Consider the following 17,990-nt stretch of genomic DNA (forward strand, 5'->3'; position numbering starts at 1 on the left):
TTTAAGGTTTTTTGCAAGGCAAATGGGGTTAAAGTGGCTTGCCCAAGGCCACACAGCTAGTTAATTATTAAGTGTCTGAGGCCGGGTTTGAACTCAGGTACTCCTGACACCAGGGCCGGTGCTCTATTCACTGCACCACCTAACCGCCCCTTTACAACTTTTTCTAACTCATTAAAGTAGTTTTTTGGAATTTTGATTGGTAGGGCACTAAACAGGTGATTTAGTTTTGGTAGAATTGTCATTTTTATTTTATTGGTTCAGCTTGTCCAGAATCAGTTGATGTTTCCCCAGTTATTTAAATCTGATTTTATTTGTGTGAGGAATGTTTTGTAATTGTTTTCAAAAAGTTTTTGAGTCTGCCTTGACAGATAGACTCCCAGGTATTTTATATTGGCTGAGGTTACTTTGAATGGGATTTCTCTTTCTCCCTCTTCCTGCTGTATCTTGCTAGTTATATATAGAAGTGTAACAGATTTTTGAGGATTTATTTTATATCCTGCCACTTTGATAAAGTTGCTAATCATTTCTAGTATTTTTTACATGATTTTTTGGGATTCTCTAGGTATACCATCATGTCATGTTCAAAGAGTGAGGGTTTTGTCTTTTCCTTCCCAATTCTTATTCTTTCAATTTCTTTTTCTTCTCTTATTGCTAAGACTAACATTCCTAATATGATATTGAATAGTAATCGTAAAAAATGGGCATCCTTGTTTCACCCCTGCTCTTATTGTGAATGCCTCTAGATTATCCCTATTGCATATATATATATATGTATATATATATACATATATATATATATATATATATATATATATATATAATGCTTGTTGATGGTTTCGGATAGCTGCTGCTTATTATTGTAAGGGACAAACCATTTCTATACTTTCTAGTGTTTTTAAGTAGGAATGGGTGTTGTATTTTGTCAGAAGCTTTTTCATCATCTATTGATAAAATCATATTTCTGATAGCTTTGTTGTTGTTATGATTAATTATACTAATAGTTTTCCTAATATTTCACCAACCCTGCATTCCTGGAATAAATCCTAGTTGGTCATAGTGTATTATGCTAGTGATAGCTTGTTGTAATTGTTTTGCTAAGATTTTATTTAAGATTTTTACATCTCTATTCATCAGGGAGATAGGTCTATAATCTTCTTTCTCTATTTTTACTCTTCCTGATTTAGGTATCAGCATCATGTTGGTGTCATAGAAAGAGGCATATTTCTATCTTCACCTGTTTTTCCAAAGAGTTTATATTGAATTGGAACCAATTATTCCTCAAATGTTTGATAGAATTCACTTGTGAATCCATCTGGGCATGGAGATTTTTTCTTAGGGAGTTCAATAATGGCTTGTTGAATTTCTTTTTCTGAGATAGGGTTGTTTAGGTTTTTAATTTCCTCTTCAACTAACCTGGGCAACTTGTATTTTTTGTATATATTCATCCCTTTCAATTAGATTGTCAAATTTATTGGCATAGAATTGGACAAAATAATTCCAATTTATTGCTTTAATTTCCCCCCTCATTGATTGTGAGTTCACCTTTTTCATTTATGATGATAGGAATTTGGTTTTCTCCTTTCTTTATTTTAATCAAATTGACTAGAGGTTTATCAATTTTATTGGTTTTTTCATAAAACCAACTCTTGGTTTTATTTATTAGTTCAGTTTCTTTCTTGCTTTCAATTTTATTAATTTCTCCTTTATGTTTTAGAATTTCTAATTTGGTATTTAATTGGTGGTTTTTAATTTGTTCTTTCTCTAATTTTTAGTCGCATATTTAGTTCATTGATTTCTTCTTTCTCTAATTTATTCATGTAAGTATTTAAAGATATATTATGTCCTCTGACAGCTGCTTTGTGTGAATCTCATAGGTTTTAGTATGTTATTTAATTATTTTCATTTTCTAGGATGAAATAATTAATTTTTTCTATAATTTGTTGTTTGATCCATTTATTTTTTAAGATGAGCTTATTTGGTTTCCAAATAGTTTTTGGTCTTTATCTCCCTTGTCCTACACTGCATATGATTTTTATTACATTATGATCTGAGAAAGATGTATTTATTCTTTCTGCAGTTGATCTTTAAGTTTTTATGCCCAAGTGCATGGTCAATTTTTATGTGTGCCATGTATTGCAGAACAAAGTATATTCCTTTTTATACCTGTTCAGTTTCCTCCATAAGTGTATCATATATAGATTTTCTAACAATTTACCTCCTTATCTTCCTTATTGTTTATTTTTTTATTAAATTTATCTAAATCTGAAAGTGGGAGGTTGAGGGCTCTCACTAGTAGAGTTTTGCTGTCTATGTTTTCCTGTAGCACTTTCAAATTCTCCTCTAAAAATCTGAATGCTGTCTCATTGGGTGCATACATATTTAGTATTGAAATTACATTATTGTCTATGGTACTTTATAAGAGGATATATTTTCCTTTATTATCTCTTTTAACACTATTTTTGCAGCTGCTTTGCCTGAGATAAGGAATGCTACCCCTGCTTTTTTCACTTCAGCTAAAGCAAAATATATTTTGCTCCAACCTTTTTCCTTTACTCTATATATATGTATCTCTCTGCTTAAATGAGTTTCTTGTTGTTTTTTTTCATTTTATTGACCTTTTAATAGAAAAGAGGACTTTATTTGCCAGGAAGGATGATGCCATCAAACTTCTGTTGGAACCAGGGTATGGCTTCCTCTTTGCCAGTTCTGTGTTTGGCTCCAATGAAGCCTGTCCTACACTTCTTGTCTGCAATGCTGAACCCAGGTCTGCCCAGCACTACATAGAAGTCCAAGCTGTAGATACTGATGTTTGGGTCATATTTAATCCTCAGATCGATGTGCTCTTGGATCCCAAAGCCAAAGTTGCCAGTATCTGAGAAGTTATTTTTCCTTAACTCATATTCTCACACATTTAATCCCTTCTCCAGAATTTCTTCAGCTTTGGCCCCACAGATTGTGCAGTGAACTGCGATCTTCTCGTTTCTCCTGATTCCCAAAGACCTGACAATGTAGTGAGCTTTGGAGAACAATGGGGTTTGGCCTGTGAGCTGCTACAGTACTTTGGCTGCTCTGGTCAGCCTGTCTCCACTCTCCCCAACACAGATGTTGAGGCAGAGCTTTCAGATTCTCAGTTCCTGCATGGGGTTTTCCCTTTCACTCTGATCTTGCGCCATGGTGGATAACTGGAAGAGCAAATGAGTTTCTTGTAATTAGCATATTGTAGGATTCTGATTTTCCAATCCATTCTGTTATTTCACTTACCTTTTAAGGGAGAGTTCATCCCATTTACATTCAAAGTTATAATTACTAATTATTAACTCTTTATTGGTCATCCATGCTATCTTCACTCTGTTTGTATTTTCCGCCTTTTTTCCTTTTATCCATATTCCCCAGTATTTTGTTTCTGAATTCTGCCACCTTCAGTGTATTTTCCCTCCTATAATAACCCCTCCCCTTTCTTTCCCCTTTACCTTTTCCCCTTCTTCCCTTCCTTCCTTCTGTTATCTCCTCTTTTTCCTCCCCTTTCCCATCCCCTACCTTTCCCATTCCCCTTTTAATACTTGAAAGGTAAGATAAGTTTCTTAACTGAGTGTTTGTGTAAGTTAACTTTGAGCTAAGTCTGAGGAGAGCAAAATTCAGGTGGTTCTCAGCTCCTCCCTTCTTCCCCTCTATTACAATAGGTCTTTTGTACCTCTTAATGTAATGAGATTTACCCCATTCAATCTCCTCCACCCTCCTGTCTCCTTACTATCCCCCCTTTTTATGGAGGTATCGTTTTTAAACCATTGTATCTGAATCACAGAAAAGTTATGGGTGTCCATCACTTCTGGCTATGTATATTCTCTCTAATAGATTTACAATTCTCAAGAGTTATGAGATACTTTCTCCCAGAAGAGGATATACTTAGTTTCATCTTATTAGATAGCAGTTTTTTTCCTTTACCCTTTTTTTTACCTTTTCATGTGTCTCTTGAGCCTCCTGTTTGATGTCCAAATTTTCTATTAAGCTCTGGTATTTTCATCAGGAAGTGTTGAAAGTGTCCCATTTCTTTAAATGTCCATCTTTTCTCCTGGAAGAGAAGGCTCAGCTTTGCTGGGTAATGGTTTCTTGGCTGTGTTCTCTTTGGAATATCTCATTCCAGGCCCTTCAATCCCTTAATGTTGACACTGCCAGGTCATGTATAATCTGTACTGTGGCTCTTTGGTATCTAAATTCTTTCTTTCTGGCTGCTTGCATGATTTTCCTCTTTTATCTGATAGTTTTGGAACTTGGCCACAACATTTCTTTGTGTTTTCATTTTAGGATCTCTTTCTGGAGGGGATTGATGTATTCTTTCAATAACAATTTTGCCCTCTGGTTCCATATCAGGGCAGTTTTCCATCTCTTTAAGTCCTGTAATATTAAATCCAGGCTTTTTTTCCCCTCTTCAATGTTTTTAGGAATATTGTAATTCTGAGGTTGTCTCTTCTTGATCTATTCTAGAGGTCACTGGTTTTGCTGCTGAAGTATTTTACATTTTCTTCTATTTTTTTCAATATTTTGGTTTTAACAGACTCTTTCTTTCTCATGAAGTCATTAGTTTACACAGACTCCATTCCTTTTTTTAGAGAAGAATTTTCTTCATTTACCTTTTGCAACTCCTTTTCTCATAGAATTGGTCAATTTTATTTTTGAAAGAGTTTTCCATTTGACCAATTGAGGTTTTGAGAGAATTATTTTCTTTTTGCATTTGTCCAATTGTATTTTCCAATGATTTGTTTTCTTGTTGCAAGGTGTTAATTGTCTCTCCCAAATTTTCCAATTGATTTTTAAACTCTTTCCTGATTTCTTCAAGGAAGTTTTTCTGTGCTGGAGACTAGATCATATTCTCCTCAGAGGTTCTAGGTCTTTCTGAGTTAGAATCTTTTCCTTCTAGAAATTTTTCTATGGACCCTCCTTTTACACTGGCCTTTCTTCATTTTCCTAAAACCTTATGTTGACGAGGGGCTGTTTGAGATCCCTAGAGGCTTTACTCACTGGGTGTAGTAATTCCAAGTGGGCTGTGTTGGTTGCTTTCTTTGCAGTATCTGTGACCTTAATTTGAGGCCCTCTCCCTTAGCCTAGAGCCACTAGATGAAGCTGTTGAGTACTTATTATTGACCAGTGGTCTGTTTTGCCTTACTGCAAGGTAATGACTCTCCATATTCACAGGTGAGGAAGGTCTGCTGCTCACAAATTAGCCTTGGGAAGAGGTGGGATGTAAATGTATTTGTTCTGGGATGAGGCTTCAGCTGAAATGAAGGTATGGGGACAGCTCTCCCACACTGAAACTCCACCCTCCAGCTTTGCTGGCAAGCTCCAGACCATCAGTGCTACAACCAATGCCTCTGCTTCCTAGTTGGCCCATGCCACTCTGGCCAATAAGGCTTGTCCTGATTTCAGGCTTTCAAGTTTTAGGCTGCTTGGCTGATCATGCTAGTTGAGCTCTCCAACTCTTACTCACCCCATCGCTCATCAGTCTGGTCGCACTTTCAGCATCTCAGGATCTCTCGCCCACCTCACAGGTCTGGCTAGTTGAGCTCTCAGTCTCTGACCCTGTTGGGTGCTCCTGACAGAGTCCGCCCTCTGTGCCTGGCTCACCCACGATCCCGAAGGACAAACCTTGAGGTAGATCTTCTCTTAGCTTCTCTCTCAATTTTGTAGATCAGATTTCTGTCAAGAGGTTTGTTTCACATTATATAAGAGGGAAAATCAGGACACTTTAGCACTGTGTCTGTCTTCTCCCCCCCCACCACCATCTTGGCTTGAAGTCCCCAATTAATTTTTAAACTCTGCTTCAGAGACCTTTTATTGACTATCATTTGTATTGCCCTCTGGTATATAAAGTGTATTTAATATTTCTGCTTATCTGCATTTGTGAGGCTGTTGCACCCTAATGCATCTCCACTATTTGTGAAGGTATCATACATAACTGAAATGTATGTATGGACCTTTCTATTTCCTTTTAATACTATCCAGACATCTGTCCTATTTAGCTTTTTAAAAATTCTGTTCAGATTCATTTCTTTTCTGTTTGTTTTTTTAGCATTATATAGATCTTTGACTTGTATGTTAGAGCGCCCATTACTATAGTTTTCTATTTATTTCTCCTTATAACACATTTAACTTTTTCTTTAAGAATTTACTTGCAATGCCATTTGGTACCTATCTGTTTTGTATTGATAGGAATTTAGTTTTTATGTTTCTTTTCGGCAAATTTTTATTTTCTTGTTTATTTCTTTTAAGTGGACATATTTTTGATTTTGCTTTATCTTGAATTAATGATGATATGAGTGAGCTGGTGATAGTCTTGTTCTCTTTCAGATTGCACCTGAAACATCATGTTAGGTTTTTTCATGATATTTGAGGAAGGAGTTTAATATTTTTGGGTAGCATCCAGTTAAAATTACTAGAAGAATTAATGTCAAGATATTTTGCTTCTTTGAATGGGAACAATATGTTGCTAATTTGGTGTAAAAATTGAGCCACACACGGTTGACAGTAGTGGAGCAGAAAAAGAGAGGGCAGCTTTCAGATATTTGGTATATGTTGAGGATCACAGGTGAGTGGGTCTCTGACTATGATGGTTGAATAAACCCTCTCAGTGGGAGGAGCCTGCTTGGGTAGATCTCTGACTATGACAGTTGATTAAACCCTTTCAGTGGAGTCTGCTCTTTGCCAGGTCTGGTTCTCCATCCCAGGAAGTTTAAGTAGTAACTTTCTAAGCATGCAATATCCCTGGAAGATAAGTGATTATGCGGTTATGACACACTTGATTTGTCAGTACATTTCCCAGCATGACCTGGGAAAAAGGGAAATACTCAATGTTCTCAGGGGATTAGATAAAGGAGGGACCTTGTGATTTTTGCAATATATAAACTTATGCACAGCTTATTGAAGTCCCATTTCTTCATTTATTATTCAACCTTCTGTCATGTACCTCTTTAACTCTTTCCTTGCTCTGATGCAGGTTGGTGGGGCCCCAAACAGGTATACATACTGCATTTGCTTATCTGGACAAGAATGCTTGCAAACACCAAGACTGGTTTGATGAAAATGTTGGGGAAATATAGAAGCTGCTAAATCTCCACAGGGTTACCAGTAGGATATTTCTTCTGTTTCTAAGAAGGCCACATTTCATTCAAGCAAAAGTAAAGTTCAAGCAAAGCTTAGAAGATGCAGGACTCTTGACTTAGTAAGAAGGCAGATGAAATTCAATTTTATGCAGATAGTAGCAATCCATAGTGCTTTTGTGATTCCCTGAAAACTATGGGCCAAAGACAAATGGTCATGTCAATTGCTCAGTGCTGATAGATCCACATTTTCATCTATCAGTGCAGAAGCCATTGACCATTCACCTCAAGTTAAAGTCAATCAGTCCCGAACTGAAGTTCCAACTGAAAAAGAGGTTTTGAATACCTCTGAATAAAGCTTCTTTCAAATGGCAAAGCATCTAGTGCTGATTCTATCCAGCTGAGAGCTACAAGGTAGGAGGTAATGCTCATCCAAAAGCAGATAGAAAATGTCCAGGTTATATACTCTAAGAATTCAAGTATCGAGTTCCTCCATTGTCCATGTTTATAAAGGGAAAGGGAATAGATTGTCTTGTGACAATCACAGTGGTATTTTTCTTTAGTCATTGCTGGTAAGATTCTTTACAGAGTCCAGGTCAATAGGCTTGATTCTTCATCTGGAAGATGGTCACCTCCCTGAGAACCAGTGCAGCTTCAGATAGAGTTGACATGGTGTTTACTGCCCAATGACTCCAGGAAAATTTCCAGGAAGAGAACAAAGGTCTGTATATAATGTTTGTAGATTTGACCAAAGCCTTTGAAAACTATCAGTCATGAGGATTTATGGAAAATTATGTCAAAATGTGGTTGCCCGGAGAAGTTCATCAGAATTGTATGTCAGCTTCATGCTTGTCCAGGTTCTGGATAGTGGACGATCTTCTTGAGATAGCCTGGTCACCAATGGAGTAAAAAAAGGATGTGTCCTTGTGCCAATGCTTTTTAGCATGATATATCATCAAATGCCTTCACTGAGGGTGAACATTGATGGTAAATTCATCAACTTGAAATGGCTATTAAATTAAGACCAAAGTGGAGAGAGTGTTGGTTCGTGATCTGTTTGTAGATGATCCTTTGCATCCTTTTGAACAAACCATGAGGAAAACAAACAAACCCCTAAAACAAAGGAAAAATGTAGCACTGCTTTTATATTTGTACATAATTTACTTTGATTAATATTAAATTAAACAGAAAATTGCCAGTCGTGGTAGCTGATGTTTTTAAGCATATCATGGAGTGTGTCTTTTGCAACCTCCAAGAGGAATGATTCTCTACTTATAGTGAGGTTTTTTAGATACCCCTGTATTCTTCTTCTTCTTCTTCTTCTTCTTTTTTCTTCTTCTTTCTCTCTCTCTCTCTCTTTCTCTCTCTCTCTCTCTCTCTCTCTCTCTCTCTCTCTCTCTCTCTCTCTCTCTCTCATTTTTTCTCTATCCACTGAACCATCTAGTTGTCCCTAATGCTTCTGTTTTCACATGAGATTTTGCTTCTGAAACTTCTTAGGTCTAGATCTAGAAGGTATTTCTGAGAAAAATATTGTCTAAATTCCTTTTTATAGAGGAAGAACTAAAGAGGTGAATATTTAACTGAGGAAAGCACAAGTAGTAAACAAAAGTGGTAGGATTTGAATCCTGATCCTCTCATCAGATTGTGAACTCAGTTCCTTCAGTTCCATTTTTTAAAACTACATCATCATATCCTGAAATAATAGCCTCTTCATTGAGATTAACAATTATTCAAAAAAATACTGGCCTAGTATTTTATGTTTTTCATTATTCATACAATTCTCATTTGTGTATATTTTGAAACCCCTGTACATTGTAATTGTTGAAGAGGATGTTTTCTCTTTTCTTGTTTGTACTTACAGAATGTAAAAGTGACTTTCATGTACTAAAATATTATTGAAGTCTTGATATTATTTCATAGTTGTCATTATTTCTTTTATTTCTCCCTGATTTGTTAGCATATTATTTCTTTAAATAAAAGGTCATTGATGGGTACCTTTTGTTTTTCTTTTTGTGGATAGTTTGTGTCAGAAGGGGATTATTTGTTCTTTACATATTTGGTAAAATTCATTAATAAATAAATATTTTTAGGGGAGATATATCATATTCAATCTTTAAACTTTTATTTTCTGTTTGGTTAAGTTGGGCATGTTATGTGGTTTGTTTGTTTGTTTTTTATGTTTTTGCAAGGCAAATGGGGTTAAGTGGCTTGCCCAAGGCCACACAGCTAGGTAATGTTATGTTTATGTAAGTATTTGTAGTTCTAAAAAAATTTTTAAATTTTATTAGGATGTAATTGAGTACAATTATCCTTAAATTTTTTTGTTTCCTCTGCACCTCCTATGAATCCTCCATATTATTATTTTTTATATTGGTCATTGTATAGTCTGTTAGTCATTTAAAAATGATCTTTTTATAAGTTTACTACTCTTTTAATTTTGTTCTGTGATTTTTTTTTTGCCAGACTTGGTTTTCAAAATGTCTTTTTTGCACTGGTATTATTAGTTTGTATATTTATATTTGAAAATTTCTTTCTCTTTTTTCCTTTTTGTTAACATTATATATTCAGATGTCTCAATCCCCCTCTCTGAACTATTGAGTTCTGAGTTGCATCCCATATATTTTGGCCTAATTTATCAAAGTTCCTATTTTTAAAAACATACTTATATTCTGTTTTTATAATTTGTTTTTGATTAATTCATTATTTATACTCTGTTTATATCTGTACTTAAGAAATTTCCTTTATTTAAATTTATGGTTTGTGAATGACATTTTTCATAATCATTTCTTTGAATAAGACTATGTGTTTTTTAATGCCCTAGCAGTTAAGAGCTTTTGGTAATTGTGCTATCTGAAAAGTATTGATGCTATCTAAGATTCCCTGTTAATCATCCCACCCAATCCCCAAATTAGTTTTTCTAATTTGCTGATAAGATTAATATTTTGCTTTTCTTATTGTTTGATTTGTCATGTTCAGAAAAGATACTTTAAAGTTATTTTACTTCAAAAATGAATTAAGGGGGCAACTAGGTGGCGCAGTGAATAAAGCACTGGCCTTGGAGTCAGGAGTACCTGGGTTCAAATCTGGTCTCAGACACTTAATAATTACCTAGCTGTGTGGCCTTGGACAAACCACTTAACCCACTGCCTTGAAAAAACCTAAAAAAAAAAGAAAAAATGAATTAAGGCAGTCAGATTTTTCTGAATTTGACACATGATTTAATATTAATTCTGTTTCATGATAAGTGATACTTTTATGTTACATTCTTCATTTTTTTGTCTCTTGTGGTTACTTACTGAAAGTTGTGATTATAAATACCATTTTTTTTATCAGCTCAGCTGATTGAAAGTCAGTTATGTCTCAGCTTCTCAAGTTTGTTGTCATACTTGTTCTCTGATTCAAGTGTGCTTCTTCTTGGCTAAAAATGGAAGAGTTTTGTTTTCTAATCTTTTGCAAACTCTTGCCATTTTATCGTTGAATTCAGGTCATTATATTAAAGATTATAATTAAAATGCCATTTTCTCCATCAAGTCCTGGCACCTTTAATTTTACTTGGCCTTATTAAAGAGGAAAAAAAGAGATCAGTATATCATATTTCCCCATATATTAGATATATCCTTTTCCAAAAATTTGGGGTCTAAAAACTGGGAGTGTTCAGTATAGTAGTTGTAGATTTTTTTTACTTGCATTTCCCACTTTTTCATGTTTGTTGTTTTTGCTCTCATTGTTTTGAATTTATTACTGGTATATGAGGTTATATTTTGCCATGTCCTGCCCAGATTTTCATCCAGGGCTGAATTCAAGTTCAAAGCCATCCAGTTTTCAAAAATGAATGGAAATTGTGCTGCTGAATGTCAGTTTGGTCCTCCTCCAACTGAGAAAACAATTTGAGACAAACTTTGGGAAGAAGAAATCCTACTGAAACCACCATGGCAGAAGAAAACCATGAGAAGCTTGGCCTAAGTTAGAGAGGGAATTGAAGAGATGGATTGAAGAGCAAAGGGCAAGTGGAACTCCTGTGTCCACAATGATAGTTCAGCAGGGGACAAGAAGAATTGCTGATGAAAAAGAAGAGACTGATTTAAATTGGTGCTTCAGGTTCATGAACCGGAATGATCTAAGCATGTGTCCATGCATCAGACTTGCCCAGGAGAGCTTGTGGTCAATCCCAGACCAGAGCACAGGCAGGAGAGCAGTCATAACTTCTAAGACAATGAGTCATCATCAAACATAGATGAGGATGAGCTAAGGGATGGGAGTTCTGATGGTGATGAGGAGTTGTATGAATTTTATGATGAATAAAACTTGAGTTCAATACTTTTATATAATACATATTTTTCAAATATCAATCCCAAATTAAGGTGTGTCTTATACATAGAACCATCTTATACATGGAGAAATATGGTAAACATTTATTAAGTACTTCCTATGGTCCAAGGACTTTATAAATAATATTTCATTGACTACACAGCAATCCTGGGAGGTAGATGCTATGAATATCCCCATTTTGCAGTTGAGGAAAGTGAGGCAGGCAGAGGATGAGTGACTTGCTCAGAGTCATATGTCTTGAGGCTGAATATGAGCCCAACTTTTTTTTATTTCCAGATGCAGATTTCTGTTCACTGAGTCAACTAGCTGTGCCTCCTATTAAACCACAGATACCTGTAATTAACTTATTTAGTTTGTAACAATATTTTCTTTTCCACACAAACAGACAATCCCCTCTCATTGTCCTCAAGTAAAAAGTGTAGTTTATAAATGCTATCTTATGTTGGGTAACTGAATTTAATGAATATTCCTATAACAAAGGAAGTCAGATTTCAGATGTTAATTGAGGTGTGGTAGGTAGATCTCTAAACATAGAATCATACATACAATGCTTTTAGTACTGATTTTGACACTAGAATTCTGAAACTCAGTATGATTTAGTTTAAAAATGGACACAGTGATACTTGTGTAGATTTGTTGGTAGGACAGTAATTTGTTCAAAAGTACTATATGAATATGAGATATTTTCATAATCTACAAAAATGATTTTTTAAAAAACTTTCTTATTCTAATTATGAAAAATGAAGAAACTCTAGTAATAGCATTGGTTTTTTTTTCACTTTTTTTTCAACAGAGAGAATCAGAATCTCAACAGGAAATAAATACCCTTATAGAAAAGAAAATTGCTGTGGATGAAGAAAATGTTTTCTTAAAGAAAGAATTGGGTGACTTACAGAAAAAATTTAATGATCAAAGTCAAGAGCTTAAGGTATATTGACTTGTACATAGTTTTTATAGGACTGCAGCTTTGAAGTCCTTCTTTAAGCATTGTCAGCCTTTGTGGCACAGAAAGTGACAAGCTTAGAGGAAAAATTGCCTTAGGCCTTCCTATATCATAGAGTTTTCTTACACACAAAACTCTGGGAAAGCTGCTTTAAAGCTAAGAATCTAAGCTTTATAACTTTCAGATAAATAGTTAATGATGGAAATGGAGCAAAGAAAGTAGGAGTGTGAAGATGTGGCTTCTTGTAATTAGATTCTGATGGGACTAGCATTATTAATTGATAAAGCCCAGGTCTGGGAGGATATGTCTGTGTGGGTCTCAAAAATAGCTGGGGACAGCATCAAAGGCAGATTGATCAATTAATGTGCTCTTTGCAAATGTGTGCTCATCAAAGCTGTCATCCAGTTAAAAAATATGACCCTTCCACCTGCATGAAAAGAGACCAATAAAAGTACACAGGTGACCTTGGCCATCAAATAGAGAAAGCTGCTGTGAAGGTAAAACTGCATAGCTTATATTTGCTGATTAATTCTCACTTTTGTTGTTGTTGTTTTGTTTTGTTTATTGGTCCTCATGGTACTATCTACAGAACGCCAAGGAGTGGGTCCAGAAGAAGGAAGAGAAAAACATGCTAATTATCAAAGAGCTGGAGGAAAAAAATAAGGAATTAAGTATACACTGCACTGAACTGCTAAATGATCTGGAGAACCTGAAGAAACAGGAAACACAGTGGAGAAAAGAAAAACATGACATTGATTGCAAAATGAAGGTATGAGGTGGAAATAGACTTTGGGTTCTTGTTCGAGATCTAACTTCTTATAGGCAGTTTCATTACATGTTATTTTCTTTCAATAAGAAGTTATATATATTCAAATCTACCAGCGGGGACTGACATTCATTTATATTCCTTCACTTAAGACCCACAGCTTTTTAAAAATTGATGTTGCAAAGCAGGAAACTGACTTCAAATAAGTCATCCTAAAATGTAATCATTAAAAAATAAAAGCTGTTGCATTTTCAAATAAAATATGGTTTGAAAAACATATTTAGTTCCCTGTGTTTTGACTTTATAGTTTAAATTAATAAATATTACTAGATTGCATTGGATTAAGTAGTTTTAAGATATGTATATTTCTTAAGTCCATTAAAATTTCCCATAAAACCAAAGAGAACAAAAAACCAAAAAAAACCAAGTGCAAGCAGTAACAACAAAATTTTTTAATCTTATTTATCATAATTCTCCTTAGCTTAAAAGACCTCCATTCTGGAGATATTTTGTAAAACATTAAAAGTTATTTACATGAAATCTTTATCATATTTTATTTTCTTTTTCACATTATTAAAATTATATTTATTTAGCTTTATTTTTAATTGTTTTCTTTTCAAGTTCATCTAAAATTTGTGTTTTAACAAAATTAGTCAAAGGAGTCTCAAAATTAGTTTAAATTTGGGTAACTATTTCTATGCATGTTCAGATGAAAATGTATATATTTACTCAAGCTTACTAAAATATATATTTTAAAACTATCTTTCAGTATTGTTTATAGAAAAAGGAGATACATACACACACACATACATACCTAATTACCTAAGTGTATTCAGACATACATGCATATAATCTGCTTATTATGTGGGTATAGTTATGTTACAGTAAAGCCAGGTTCTTGAGAGTATCTGAATCATTGTCTCAGAGCAAGTTAAATACTTAAGAAAGTATAATAACTCAGTTATATCTTCTTTATTATCAAACTGTGACTAAAGTATGGAGAGAATATAAAGAGTTGGAAAATTATCAATTATTCATACCTGTGTTTTTTTCTTTATATCTTTCATTATTTGAACAAATTTATTAATTATCTTCTTTGAGCAGAAGACTGTCAAAAGTAACCATAATATTATTCTTTTGTACTTAGCCTGTGATTTAATTGACACGAGGATCTCCCCATAGGGACTTCTATTGTTGCAGATCTACACCTTCTCTGCAATTTGTCTTAGAAAATTGTTTGGTGCATTGAGAGGTTAAGTGACTTACTCAGGATCACACAGCCATTATATGTTAGAGGAAGTACTTGAACCCTTTCTTAACTCCAGGGTCAGTTCTATTTGCAACATGTCATGCTGTTTCTTATTACATGATGCTCATTAGATGAGAAATGCATCAGAAACTGCCATGTGAGGTCTGAGTGAAATGATTGTTATTAAGAAGGTAAGGCTTCTTGGAGGAGAAGGTGCTTGAGTTTTAAAGAATAGAATGGTATTTAATAGGTATATAACTCAAAGGGTGGCCTTTAATTCATAAGAAATAGAATGGAACAAAGGTATTAAGGCAGTTGATCACAATATGTTTTTGTTTTTATCTAGGATATGGAAACAAGGGTGGGGTTTAGGGATCAGAGAGTAATTTAGTTTGACTGATGTATTAAGAAGACTGGAAAAAGACTGGTATGGAATTACACAGGACCTTGAATACCAAGTAATCAAATTCCAGCTTTGTTAGAGAGCGCTTAAAGCTTTTTTAATCAAAATAGTGATAGTACTATATATTTATTTTAAAAATATTTTGGGTAGAGTGTAAAGGATGAATTTTATGAAGTAAAGCTTTTAGATAGACAATCTTAAAGGAGACTTTTGCAATGTGGATAAAATGATTTGTAATAGGGTTGAAACAGTGGGAATAGAGAGGAGATGCATTTGAAAGATAAAGCTGCTCTGCTGCTGCTAGTAATAGTAGTAATTATAGCCACATCAAAATCTATCCCATGTTTCTTTTGTGAGTAGGTAAAAGATTAGGTAACACAATGTAAAGGGATGCCAGACAAAGAGATTCTGTGAACTTTGTTACCACCAGAGTAGCTATAGAGGTCTTGCAGTAAATCCTTAATCTTTGGGAAATAGAACTTCAGTGCTTCAAGTGGCTGAGTAAGCATCCTAGCCAGTATGATGAAATTACTCCTTAGAAGCTAAGATATGATTCAGCATGGGACTGCTTGATATGGAAGGCAGTAGTACCATAAGAATACAAGAACCTTCAAAAAAAGCAAATTTTTATACTTTGTATGTTGAAAATGTTTCAAGGCAGATGGTGATGATCAGGAAAGTGGATATATAAAGAGCACCAAATACCTGAAAATGTTATTTATACAATAGAAAGTTGTATGGTATATAGGACAATATACTATTCAGCATAAAAACGTAACCAGGAACAGATATCACCAATTATAGACTTTGCTTTTTATCAGAGGTACATTCAATAATCTCACTCAATACCACAGAAGGGTAATTATTTTTTTACCATATAGCCTAGATTAGGGAAAATAAGAGATATCATAGAGGAACTACTAAAATTCTCAGAGGGAAATTTGGAGAGACCCATTGAAAATCTCCATTTAATAACTCTAGAAATTATAAATAACTACATGAATGACAAAACTAGTTCTGAGATTTTAAATGATTTTGAAAATTAGATGGGCATATTTAGAGTGAAATTTCTTAAAGATCTTTCTTCAGTTTGATGACCTGAATCCATCTAGCAAATCATTTGTGAAAGCTAACTTTTACTGAAATTATCATTGGTGAATACATTCTTCTATAATATTAGACAGAAAAATGGAAAAAAGACATGCATACAGTCAACTATGCAGTATCCATTGCCTTGGTAAGAACCATAGGATGAATTATGAAGCTTTAAAATATATCCGAAAACACAAGTATCAAAGATGACCACAGCAGAGCCATTAAACTTCAGCAGAAAGGAATAGGAAAAACGTATCACTTTCTGGTTGTACCTGCATATTACCTTACTAAAAGCAACAAAATGAATTGTGAAAAGAAATCTGAAAAACAGGAGCATATCAACAATTTTAGATAACTTAATAATTGAAACAATTGGAAACAAAATCAAAATAAAAAAAGTTAATTATGGCTAACATTTATAGTATTTGAATTTAGATCTTACTCCTTTTAAATCCTATTCTTTATTCACCGCACTACCTGCCTGCCCAAGGTTAAGATAACAAAGCAAAAGCAAAGAAGAGAATAATAACTGTAATAAGTATTAGACATTAATCAATGAGGTTTGAAAAGAGAAAGAAGAAAAAAGAAGAGAAGAAAAGCTGGAATACATAGAAAATTTCTGGATGTATGTACTTTCAAAAAGCCTACAACAATGAAGTTGCAAATTGAATCAAATGAGAAAAAAATTGTACATCATTAATATAATAAATGACAGAAGTTTCATCTAAGGAAGTTCTAAAACTTGTTTTTTTGCAAAATTGGAAAGTGGTAAGACTGGTTAAATTCCATAATTATTGATTATGATCACTATTATTAATTTTTTATCACTATCATAAATTACTAGTAAGGCCCTCTCTCCTAGATAAAGCCTAACACAACTTTTTTTCTTTTTAAAAAACAGGAGACATTACATATTATCAAAAGATAAAAATATCCAATTATTTGTTTATGTATTTAGTACCAAGTATTCAAAGCTCATTTAACTAAAAGTATATACAAGAAAATGATGTATTGAGGAGAAAAAAAGAGTATGCTTCTTATAAGAAAATGGGAAACATATCTTGGCAATTACAGAAAAATCTATCTGCTATTTCTTGTTAGCTATCCTCAATACAAGTTTTACAACAATCTACAACATGATCAGTGCAGGAAAATTGTAAGGAAAAACTATTTGTAAACTGGGATTAGATGAAATCCCAATTAAAAACTAGGAAGCAATATCTGAAGATCCTATAGTCATTGACAAGATTCATTTATGCAGAATAGTAAAGAAATAATTATAAATAATGATGTTGATGACTTGTGTGATTTTGAAAAGAAGGTAGGCATACTTAAGAATTTTAAGGAACTCTTTTAGTTTGATGAAACAAATCTAACTAATTGATTAACTTTATAAAGAATAATTCAACTAAGTAATAGTCATTACAAATGAATGTATTTTTATATAATAGGTGACAGAAAGTATAAAAATATTTCTGAACTTATAAAGAAGTATAAAGGACATCTTGTAGAAGTTGTTTATTATTTGATATAATCATATGGTTTTGTCATTATTACTAATATGTATTAATCATCTGTTGACAAATTTCCTAACACTGAGCTAAGTTTTCATTCCTCTTATAAATCCAATTTAGAGGAGTCTGGAAATTTAACCACTGCTGAGCCATGGTGCTAGTATGGTGTCTGGCATGTGCTGAGGCCAGTAGGGTGTTTCTGTGTTATTCCGGGGCTACACTGAAGCTTGTGGAGGTCTGTTCACTGGCAGCTGTCTCTTTGCCTATGTCTATACTGAAACTCATGGAGAAGTCCTGGTGTTGGTGTTTACCTGCTTCACTGCACCAAGCTCAGGATTTTCAGCTTGTTTGCTGTGGTGGGACTTGCTGCTGACTTGCTGGAACACTACCTTTCTTAGACTGCTCTCCTTTTTAACCCAAATGAGAGATTTTTCCTGTTGATCTTTCAAATTTCTTGGACTTAATGATTGTTACACCCTGCCTTTTTGCTATTCTAGGGATTTGTTTTGGGGCACTATTTTATTTTTGGAGATGAATTGGGTGAATTATGGTGGTTTATTGCTTACTCCACCATTTTGACTCCTGGAAATCTATTTCTTT

At 34.0% G+C, this 17,990-nt stretch overlaps 1 protein-coding gene and 1 pseudogene across 2 annotated transcripts in view; one reads left to right on the plus strand and one right to left on the minus strand.

Moving 5' to 3' along the window:
- The window catches only part of CNTLN (centlein), a 585,894-nt gene that overhangs the window by 145,583 nt on the left and 422,321 nt on the right, over nucleotides 1-17,990 (plus strand). For both annotated transcript variants that reach the window (XM_074197564.1, XM_074197563.1), the window contains exons 2-3: nucleotides 12,214-12,348; nucleotides 12,953-13,132. In XM_074197564.1, coding sequence (XP_074053665.1) covers nucleotides 12,992-13,132 — 141 coding nt within the window. In that variant the 5' untranslated portion in view covers nucleotides 12,214-12,348; nucleotides 12,953-12,991. The remainder of the gene's footprint in view (nucleotides 1-12,213; nucleotides 12,349-12,952; nucleotides 13,133-17,990) is intronic.
- Nucleotides 2,637-3,173, minus strand: LOC141494868 (large ribosomal subunit protein uL5-like; annotated as a pseudogene).

This window comes from Macrotis lagotis, chromosome 8 (genome assembly GCF_037893015.1).
Source record: "Macrotis lagotis isolate mMagLag1 chromosome 8, bilby.v1.9.chrom.fasta, whole genome shotgun sequence".
In the NCBI taxonomy this organism is placed as follows: Eukaryota; Metazoa; Chordata; class Mammalia; order Peramelemorphia; family Peramelidae; genus Macrotis; species Macrotis lagotis.